Source organism: Trematomus bernacchii, unplaced genomic scaffold (genome assembly GCF_902827165.1).
Source record: "Trematomus bernacchii unplaced genomic scaffold, fTreBer1.1, whole genome shotgun sequence".
Classification (NCBI taxonomy): domain Eukaryota; kingdom Metazoa; phylum Chordata; class Actinopteri; order Perciformes; family Nototheniidae; genus Trematomus; species Trematomus bernacchii.
Window position 1 is genome coordinate 1,870,413 of NW_022988082.1, and position 10,995 is coordinate 1,881,407.

Sequence of the window (10,995 nt, forward strand, 5' to 3'; positions counted from 1 at the left end):
GTTGTTGTTGTATTAAACGCACATGATCATCTCACATGCGCGTCCACGTGTGGAAGAGAGAATCTATTCCTGTCCTTAAAGTGGACCACACACACACACACACACACACACACACACACACACACACACACACACACACACACACACACACACACACACACACACACACACACACACACACACTCAGCCTCCTCTGCAGCCTGTCACTTTGCTGTTGGCTGACTTTATGACATCCATCTTCTCGTGATGAATCATGAGGGAATGTAATGGCGTGCAGGTCAGTCTCAGTCAAATTCACCATCACCGCTCGGGTGTGTGCATTGTGAGGACGTTTCAATAATGTCAAGCTCGGAAAAAAGCTCTTCATTAATGAGAAGCAAAAAAGAGCCAGGCTGAGGTTTGCTTAACACCAGGGGGATTGGACGGTAGAGAATAAGAGTAACGTCAACTTCTCTGATGTGCTACATTTTCAGCTCTTCCCACAACGTCTAGTGGTTAGACAGAGACATGCAGAGGCTTACAAGCTACAGGGTCTTCGACCGATTGACTGATGGACTGATGGAGAAATGGTGGAGGATCAGTGAGGATCTGGACGGCTTCAGAAAGACTGGCAGGTTTGTGTTTGTAAAGGAAGCATCATTTAAGCCATGTCTGAAGTTACCCGGAAATAAAACGTCTTTCCTCCTGCTCTGACAATGTTCTCCGACTCTGAGGTCCGGTCTCCAGCAGGCAGTGGTGGAAAAAGTATTCAGACTCTTTACTTAAGTAAAGTACTGATACCACACTGTAAAAATACTCAATTTCAAATCAAAGTACTGCATCAAGAATGGTACTTAGGTAAAAGTATTAAAGTATAATTAGATAATGTACTTAAATCACCAAAACAGCTCGACAGCGGCTCTTCTTCCTCCACAGGCTGCAGGTTCAACATGGACTCCAGGACTCTTCTTGCACTATTTCTATTTTATTTGTATTTACTTGCACATCTTGCAACATCCTCTTGCACTATTTTATTCTATTGTTATTTCTTCCACTATGTTTTATTGGTTTTATCTGTTTGATTCATGTTGCATTGTTGGAGGAGCATGGGACTTAAGATTTCCATTGCCATATCTACACGGTAGCTGCTGTGCATATGACAATAAAGCCTTGAATCTTGAATCTAAAGTATCAGGAGTAAAAGTAATCATTGCAGAAAAAACTAACACAAAATATAATATATTATATTTCAAGCAAAAGCAGGAAATATTCACTTTTAAGAAGCCGCATTTGTGATATCACAACAAAATTGCTGCCAATTCATTTTCTGTTAACCCCCTCATGGTTTTAGTTACTTTAATATAATGTTGGATGCTTCTAAAATGAATGTAGCAGAGTACAAGTATAAATTATTGTAATGAAAATACTCCAGTAAAAGTACAAGGACCTCAAATTCCTGGTATGTGTTTACCAGTGGTGAACGGTGTCTATCACAACTGGACCTTCTGTAGACACACACACATTGTATTTATATAATTAAATCGATGTTTTGTTTGTTTTATCTGAGTGTTCCAGGGTATTCTCTGAACACCTTGAAGGCCCTGACGGTTCACCACTGGTGTTTACCTACTTGGCAATAAACCTGTTTCTGATTCTGATTCAGATTATGAAAGTACTTAAGTACTTGAGTAAATGTACTTAGTTACTTCCATCCCAGGTCAGTAAAGGTTTGGATGGAGGACCACAAGATCCTGACCCTGTCATCCAGCATATCTCCAGACCTAAATCCCATTACAGTTCAAAACCTCAGGGTTTATATAGATGAAGACCGATGGATTGTATTGAAAAACGGAATATGTATTTGGATTCTTCTTTGCATTATTTGAGGTCCTAAACCAATGCATGTTCTTTGTTACAAATACATTGTATAAAAGACAATATGTATTAGTTATTTGGGAGAAAGGTTGTCAGTAGATAAGAACATTAATACAATGCTAATATTATTCAAATACTTACATTTTAAATAGTTAAGCCGGATAAACTGATCATTAGCAGTGACCCTTCATTTTTTTTAAAGATATTTTGTTTCAGAATTAATTATGAATAAAGCTTTTGAAAAAAATGGCGTACTACTTCCGCTTACTCATCGCTTCCCTCTGTTGTTACGTCAAGTTTGCTGAAGGTAACACAACATCGGAAGTACGTCAGGAGTGTTTCCACCGCAGTAAGTTATTACACATCTTTCATATAGAATTATCCTACTTATTTCGAGCTGCGCGTCTAATTGTTGTTTGTAAATTGTGTTGCATGCAAAGGCTGTTACATTTAAACATTTAGATTACATTCCATTTCGACAAATAAAACCTTTGCATTTCATTAGGTATGGAAAAGGAGCTATCATCTCTTTGCCTGCGTGAATGTATACACACTTTAAATATAAGGTCTCTAAAGATAGTATCTTCATAGAAAATCACCACTTTTATTTAACATAGCTTCCTAACAAAAAATACCCAAGACATTGACGCAGATACAAAGACAACGCGAAACAAACACGAAGTGGTTTTATTTTGAAAACCATGAACAGGAAGTACGTTTTCATTCCATGACACTTGACGTTTCCTTTTTGTACACAGTAGCTAGCAACCGCGCACAGCCTGTGTGATAAGCCTCTCTTTGAATTTCTCTTATTCTTATCGTTTCCTGGAGTCGAAGCTGCTTTTCAAAGATGAATACGGTTCTTTCAAGGGCTAACTCGTTGTTCGCCTTCTCCCTGAGCGTCATGGCGGCCTTAACTTTTGGCTGTTTCGTCACGACAGCATTCAAAGACAGAAGGGTTCCTGTGGACATCCACGTCTCTAAAGTCATGCTGTAAGTTCCTCCGTCTACTATCATGTGTAACAGCTGTTAGCATTAACTCTACCTTAGTATACTCTATTACAGCTATGCATCGTGTATTACTGATGCTACAACGCTCTTAACGTTAAATGAAACCTGAACAAAGAGAGGTTGAGAAGCTGCAGGCCTGCTTTTGTAGTTTGATACTATTCACTGACTATAACGTAAGCCGGAAGTCGAACAAGCCATTAATGTTTAGAGTAATGAAGCAGTGATCAGCTGCTTACTTGAACAATTGAACCCTTAAATGGGCATTCACATACTTTGGAAAATTAATTGATAGCTACTTTCTACATTACACCCTAATTACAATGTTATAACGCCAATATTACACATGAATACACTCTTATTACACCCATATATTACACTGTTACTACACCCATACAACACTGTTGTTATAATACCCATGTAACACCCATATTTTACCGTAATTACACTGTTATTACTCTTAGATTACACCCCTAATAAACCCATATTACACAGTTATTACACCCACATTACACATATATACATCCCTATTACAATCATGTTACACTGTTATTGTACACATGGACACAGCTGTCAAATGACTGTACCGCCCAGCATACAGAAACCATTTAAGGGTTCCTTTCGCTATTGAATTCAAGTCTTTCAGGTGCAGTCAGAAATGCAGCATCAGCTCAGTAAACAGTCATTTCAAATTGTTAACCGATTAGTAAATCCAAGTCAGGGTTGAATCATTTCTATTTGTATGTGGGTATGGACCAGGCCTCAATTAAACGCCTGCAGCTAGTCCAAAACGCAGCTGCACGTTTGCTGACTGGCCACAAAAAGCGTGACCACATCACCCCAATTCTGGCCTCACTACACTGGCTTCCAGTTCGGTTCAGAATTGATTTTAAAATCCTTTTATTTGTTTTCAAAGCACTAAATGGGCTGGCTCCGGCCTATATAGCTGAACTGCTCCATCGCTACACCCCAGCCAGAGCTTTAAGGTCTGCTGACCAGCTGCTGCTGGTAGTGCCCAAGACCAGGCTAAAAACCCGAGGGCACCGAGCCTTCGCAGCAGCTGGCCCTAGGCTCTGGAACACTCTGCCCCTCCATGTGAGGTCGGCCCAGACCCTAGGGGTTTTTAAATCTACACTAAAAACACACTTCTTCTCTCTGGCCTTCTAGTTAGAACGGAGCACGACTCCTGACTTTTCCGTGTGTTTTTTTAAATTTTTTATATATATCTGTTGTAATTTATTGTCTTTTATTGTGATTGTAGTAATGTGTTTTTATTACATGTACAGCACTTTGGCTCGACCAAAAATCGCTTTTAAATGTGCTTTATAAATGTGCTTTATAAATGTGCTTTATAAATAAAACTTGATTTGATTTGATTTGAAATAGTTTGTGGTTTTAGATATCTCTCCAAAAGGTAAATTAGTATGAAGTTTATGCATTGCCCTTTCTAAAGAAACCTCTTTCCTAAATGTTTGTTCACCAGCAGTGTTAACTCCTCCTGTTACTCCTTCCTCTCATCCACCTCCTCTGTCTGTTCAACAGGAAGAACGTGGATGACTTCACAGGACCCAGGGAGCGCAGTGATCTGGGTTTCCTCACCTTTGACCTCTCATCTGATATCCTTTAGAACACTGCAACCAAAATCAAATGAATTGAAGTTACAAGGCATCTGATTTGAGTTCCAGGCAGCGGCCTCTTGTTGGCCAGCTTCTAGTCCTTTTTAGTGACATGTAACGCATCGTTGTTGTTGTTGTACCTATCGGCACTCAACTATTTTAAAATCACCCACACTTACAGAACTCAGTTGAATGAATCCTCACATAAACAGGCCTTTAATATGAACAGCTTCTGTCCTCTCTGCTTCCTTAACTCCTCCCACATCTGCAGCCCATCTTCGACTGGAACGTCAAGCAGCTCTTCCTCTATCTGTCTGCTGAGTACGCCACGAGGAGCAATGTAAGACACACACACACACACACACACACACACACACACACACACACACACTCACACACTACTATTGCTGATTAGTGTTGATGTGGTTCTGCATGATGACAGATGTCCATACAAAATGATACATACAAAATGTGTGACACATTATCAAATCTTCAAAATGAATCTACAAAAGAAAATGCCTGTATTGGACCGTAGGTTTGATGTCAGAATTTAAAATGAATCCTGACAGTAAACACTTCCTGGTCACTTCATTAGGTACACCTATAATATTGATGCCCCATATTCTACCTTTTACAAAGCTTATAATGTAAATGTTGATGTTCATCTTGTTATTCATTTATATATGTGTGTGTGTGTGTGTGTGTGTGTCAGGCTCTGAACCAGGTGGTTTTGTGGGATAAGATCGTCCTTCGAGGGGAAAACACCAAACTGAACCTCAGAGATGTGAAGTCCAAATACTTCTTCTTTGATGATGGGAATGGACTTAGGTGAGACTCCCACAGACTCACACACAGTGTAAGGCATTCAACACTTAACAACACTGACAGCAGTTCAGTGTCAGTGCACAGGTAAAGTGATCTGTGATCTTCCATCTAAACCCCACTCTTTTCTTTTTTTTAATCATTTTCCTTAATCACATTTGTGTGCGCCTGGCATCAGATTGTTTAGCTCCTTCCAGATACAACTGACACATCTTTTACAGGGCGCTCTGCTAAATATAACAATGACATATTTCTACTGATTGGATAAGACACATTCCTGTTCAATATTATCACAGGATTCTTTAGGGGATATTAGGGAAGTGGACCTAAACACTCCCAAATATACAGGACTAATTACAAAAAGAATCTTTTGAACCAGTAAGGCCAGCTTACTCTAAGCCCCCAGTCTGGGTCAGTCACTAAAGCATTTCCTATATTGCATTCCTATATGTCTGATACATGCCCACATATTTCAAGCCTCACACTTTAAAGTGGACCTATCATGCTATATTTGAACAATATATTGTAGGGCCATACCTATATAAAACATGTCTGTTTCGTTTTTTTTTTCAAAATACCAGACACGTTAATGCATTTTAGCCATGCCTCATTTCGCTCTATTTGCTCTTTCCAGCCCTGTTTTTGCAGGGGCTGATTCTGTGACGTAGCTTTAATGCAAATGAGCTGCAGCTGACCACGCCCCCCTGCTTTGAGATCAGCTGCTGGGCTGTCAGAAGAGGGGGAGAAAAAGAGATCTCCGTCCTCCGTGTTTTATTCTTATATGATTATATAGAGTCGTTATTCATTTGTTTTAAAGCTCAATAAATAACAAAGAAGACCTTTGACCGGCACTTTTCTAATTTTGTCCGGAAGATTTAAACTTTAACGGACATCTTGACCGGCGAAAAAAAATCTAACTGAAACTCTGCCGCACGGTCCCCTCGTTCCTTGGAAGAGGCGGAGAGGTGGGTGTTTGTCATCTGCTGGTGGACTAACCGGAGAGAATTACAGTGCTTGCCTCTGCGTCATGACGTCACCGTTTATATCACTGATTTTCTCCCCAACGGAGCTCACAACAACAACAACAACAACAACAACAACAACAACGGGGGACTGCGTCGGGTCGATGATCGTGTTGCTTTTAATCATACGAAGCCAGATTAAATTAAATAACGACTTCTCCAACCTTATACTTTTCTCCAGAGTGCCGTGGTTCATTGTTTATTAATGTGTTTCAGCGGCATTTACCGATCGCTGCAGTGCTGGCTGCTCTTCCACGGGAGTTTATTCTCCCGTTAGCTCCGGGTTAGCTCACACGGCTCTAAAGTATTCACTGTCTGACTGTCACACAAGCAGCTGATACATATCCCCAGTTCCCCTTAAGTGAATGTGTGTCAGTCTGAATTGACGCTGTTTGGCATCACAACGCTGTTATGAAAGTTTCTCTGGTATAACATGGGTGATGTTAGCATAGCAACCGAAGCTAAACTGACTACTTGCTAAGCCGTTTTCTACAGGCACATTTTACCGGCGTATTTTTCATTATGATTCTACTTGTGATAGTCGGACATGACAACCTGTGCAGCCCATGTATTGATTCCATCCGATAGCTGCTATAATAACAAACAAAACGTCTGCCTGCTCTCCACAATGACCAATAACAGCGAACGGATGGTCAAAGTAAGGTACAAATAAACAGAATCACACGAAGCCTGGTTAGTGTTGCCTGACTTTATAAAGTGTGTTTTTTTTTAAGTGTGTGGTTGCCTTCTAGTCACTTTGCTCAGCGCTATTGCTTGTAGGCAGGCATGACGAGACTCTTCAGTCGAACCATGTTCAGGGGAGGTGGGTTTAGTTTCCTGCACGCCTCGACGTAAGAGAGACGTAAGCGACGCCGCCTCTTAGCTCCGAAGCTCTTGCCTCTAGACCGACAATTTTTTCGAGCTGGAAGTGAACCGCATTCCGGAGCTAAGAGGCGGCGGCGCCGCTGCGGTGTGAACAGGAAAAAACGGTACTTTTCAGGCTCCAGCTCCGAGCCGGAGCTGAAAACGCGTTGGTGTGAAAGGGGCATAACGGACCGTCCACACAGCAGCGTTAAAAAATCTTGAAACGCTTCTGCCCATTCACTTTGAATGGGGTGGCGTCACTTTGCCTCACTTTTCGCAGAACTGCATTGTGGGCAGGCGAGCGGAGATTTTCAGGATTTTCAGGATTCAAAGTTGAGCAATGTTCAACTTTTGAAGCTGAGGTGGAAGCGTCAGCCAATCAAATCCCGTGTATGCAAATCTGACAGTTCAAGCGCTAGCCAATCAAACCGCGTGTATGCTGGGAGAGACATACCGCAGGTCATTTCCTCATATTCCAAAAAATGGAGGAGAAATTAGCGGTAGGGAATCACCCGGTGCTTTATGACCAGTCCCTATTTACCTACCGGGATATAAACCGGAGGAGCCAGGCATGGAGGGAGGTGGCAGAGACAGTGGTATGTTTTCGCCTGTTTGGGGAGTTTATATCCAGTTTACTTAGGGCTTTTTTGCTTCGTATGTCGGGGGCGGGAGATTCATGTGATTGGTTGTTGGTGCCTTGCTCACAAAAAATCCCCAAGCTTCAGATACGCCCACCTCCAAGATTTTTTTAACGCTGCTGTGTGGACGGGCCGTAACTGTTGTGTGTGTGTGTGTCGTCTGCAGGGCCAACAAGAACATCACTCTGACGCTGTCCTGGAACGTTGTTCCCAACGCTGGGATCCTGCCTCTGGTGGCAGGGAGCGGTCATGTCAGCCTCCCCTTCCCAGAATCCTACGAGACCACCAAGAGCTATTAGACAGAGACACAGACCGCCACACATGCTGAACACACACACACACACACGCACGCACGCACGCACACACACACACACACACACACACACACACTGGGGTTTCTTGAAAGATGTGAATTAATTTTGTGTTTGTAATAAAATTAAGATTTTAACATCTGTGTCTTTGTAAGGATTTGTAGATTGGATGGCTAGCTGAAGGGTCAGTTTACCCAGTCCTGGATTTGAATTACAGACAGAAGTTAATTTCATGTACCGGTGTCAAAGTGCAGTGAAAATGAAACAATGAAACACTCAGGGCCTTTCTTATTTCTCTCATTTCGACTCCTTGAATCAACGGTCCTCCGGTAGTGACCCGGAAATGGTTTTCGGCGCGCCATGTTGAAGGACATCTAATTTCTCTAAATGCACAGGGGCTGCGTGTCACTTCTCTTATTTTTCATTTCCTTGCTCCTCGGTCTCGGTCTCACCGGAAGTTGATTTGTCTGCGCCATCTTGAGTAGCGTCCCAATGGCCTTATTTTTGCCGGAGGAGCGAGGAGCGATAATGGAGGAGCTATAACCGAGGAACCCCACCAGACCATCCTTCGATGAAATCCTCAGACACTCGCCCCGCCCCCTTACTGTGTGTCGCTCACTGATTGGACGATGCAGCGCATGCACTGATCTGATGCTTCTTGACATGAGAGCAGTTTCCCAGCGGAGTGAGGAAAACACATGAAACTCACTGGACTCACTCCTCAGTTTATGCTGTGTTTTGTTTCAATTAATGTATCATTTAGTTACAATATGTGATATATCTGAAGAACAAAGTGGTCAAAAATTATTTTATTCATTTTTTGGAAACATTTTCATGATCGCTTTTTTCGTTTTACATTTTCATTTATTGTCATTTCCATTCAGTCAGTCATTAAGTGCTATTTAAAATGTTAATTTGCTACATATCCACACAAACAAACAAAGTGTGCAATCCAATGAATGTTAATCTAACTGGGTTTTGATCTTTATATATACAGTCTATGGTTTTGATAGATAACATATCTCTTTTTCTTCTCTCTATCTCTCTATTGTGCACTCTAATCAATATTAATCCAACCATTGTTCGTTTATACATTTTAAGAATGGCGTTTATCTTTTTTGAGAATGAGTTTTTATTTTATTTAATGTATTTGGGTCTACAACAGATGATACAAATGTTTGTGTCAGTAAATGTGTACTAACAGAGGCCGGGGTGTTTGTGAAAATAACGGGGACAGAGCTGGGTTGCGTTCGAATACTCCAAAAAAACAGCTCCTAAGTTCTAACCCTATCGTCTATTCCTTGACCTCGGAGTGAAACGTCATGGGGTTAAGGGATAGTGGATAGGAGAATTCAAAAGGATTTAGGAGAAGAGACTGCGGCACTTTAGAGAATCCGACTGCACTTTCACTATCCGACGTGTTTATGATGCGCCAGCAGAGGTCATAAATGTGCGCCTGCTGCTGTGGGGAAACTATGGAAACTACAGTTTTCTATACAGCGGACTACAACATGGATGTTTAATAAGAACGAGGGACTACTGTAAACTCATCTAGAGACTCTGCACCGTGCTCTGATGCTGTTGTTTTATGCTTTATGAACGGGGACAACAGAGAAACATATTCTTCATGACCAAAGTTGAAATTGAAATAAAAAAGGAAAGTGAAACTTATGCTCGTCACCCTCTCCCTCCGGTCCACATTAATACAAATGATCCCAATACATATGATTGTATGAAAAGATCTTAAAATCAATACAAATGTATTTATTATAAACGTTAGTCCTTAACATCTATCACTGTGTATATCACCATTCAAACATCTTTTAAAAGTTGAACAAACCCCACACAGCTCAGTAAAGACTGTGAAATGTTGACTTTATTTGATCATTTCAGTAAAAACTAACGTTCATATTTCTCTTTTTGATTATAATACTGATGAACGTTCAAAACAAAGCACTTTGGCAACTTACCACATACGTTTTAAAATGCTTAATAAGCACCGTAACTTTCATGATATCATTTCTCGTTCATAATCGGTTGTTTCCGTGAACGGCCGACTGTTGTGTGACGGCAAATGCTGCGGCTGCAAGGCATTGTGGGGCAGCATTTTCTCCTCTCCTTTCGGTTAGGGAGGTCCAGTGGTTCCTAGGCTAAAGGAGGTTATAAAGGAAGTTTGAAACCTCCTTTCCTTTTAATTTAGAGAATTCGAACGGCACTTATCATGGCTGCCACTGAGGGACTTCCGGGTCATTTCACTCCGTTAGGAAGGTTCCTAAGCTAAATGGACTATTCGAATGCAACCCTGCTGTCAGACGATCAGCTGTGCAGCGTCATCACAAACGGACGTCGCTTCACGTGACGCTCCGGAGGAAAGGACGTCCCATTGCTCTTAAAACTCATTTCCCTGCTTCTCGTGGTTTCCTTGCGTCTCTCCATGCTTCCCTGGTGGGAGGGACGCAAGGAAACCATTTAACCGAAGTGAAACGCAGCCATAGAGGATCGAGCGTCGAGGAGGCTCTCTGGAGGAGCTATAATCGAGGATACACTGATGGGTCCTCCACGGATGCATTTCCGGCAACAGTGAAGAGTCGTCGGACTTATCTCAGCCAATGACAGCTCTGCATGCATCCCCTGGATATTATTTTATTAACTGCTTTCATCGCGACGCGATGTTTCCAGTGAGAACAGCTGTGAGGTCCGTGCAGAAAGCAGAGCAGTGTGTATAATATATATCACTCAGTATAACAGGCCTACTCTCTTTATTTGCTGTAGTTTAGTAGATATCTACAAACAAAGAGTCCACATTTGTCTAAAACCATTTAGTGCTTCACATAATAAAATACACAACGGCTGTATCCTG

The 10,995-nt window shown here is 41.6% G+C and overlaps 1 protein-coding gene across 1 annotated transcript; it reads left to right on the top strand.

The window, feature by feature from the left end:
- The first annotated feature begins 2,571 nt into the window (after window positions 1-2,571).
- On the top strand, window positions 2,572-8,272 carry spcs3 (signal peptidase complex subunit 3). The gene is made up of 5 exons (XM_034120960.1): window positions 2,572-2,847; window positions 4,405-4,478; window positions 4,742-4,818; window positions 5,191-5,306; window positions 7,991-8,272. Exons 1-5 carry the CDS (start codon window positions 2,705-2,707, stop codon window positions 8,121-8,123), a joined length of 543 nt encoding a protein of 180 aa, XP_033976851.1. The 5' UTR covers window positions 2,572-2,704; the 3' UTR covers window positions 8,124-8,272.
- Window positions 8,273-10,995: the final 2,723 nt, after the last annotated feature.

Bases quoted from the DNA above. Each gene is read 5' to 3' on its own strand.
- spcs3 (XM_034120960.1), top strand. From the start codon at position 2,705: ATGAATACGGTTCTTTCAAGGGCTAACTCGTTGTTCGCCTTCTCCCTG. The intron at 4,479-4,741 runs ATATCCTTTAGA...AACTCCTCCCAC, and splicing joins CACCTTTGACCTCTCATCTG to ATCTGCAGCCCATCTTCGAC. The intron at 4,819-5,190 runs GTAAGACACACA...TGTGTGTGTCAG, and splicing joins AGTACGCCACGAGGAGCAAT to GCTCTGAACCAGGTGGTTTT.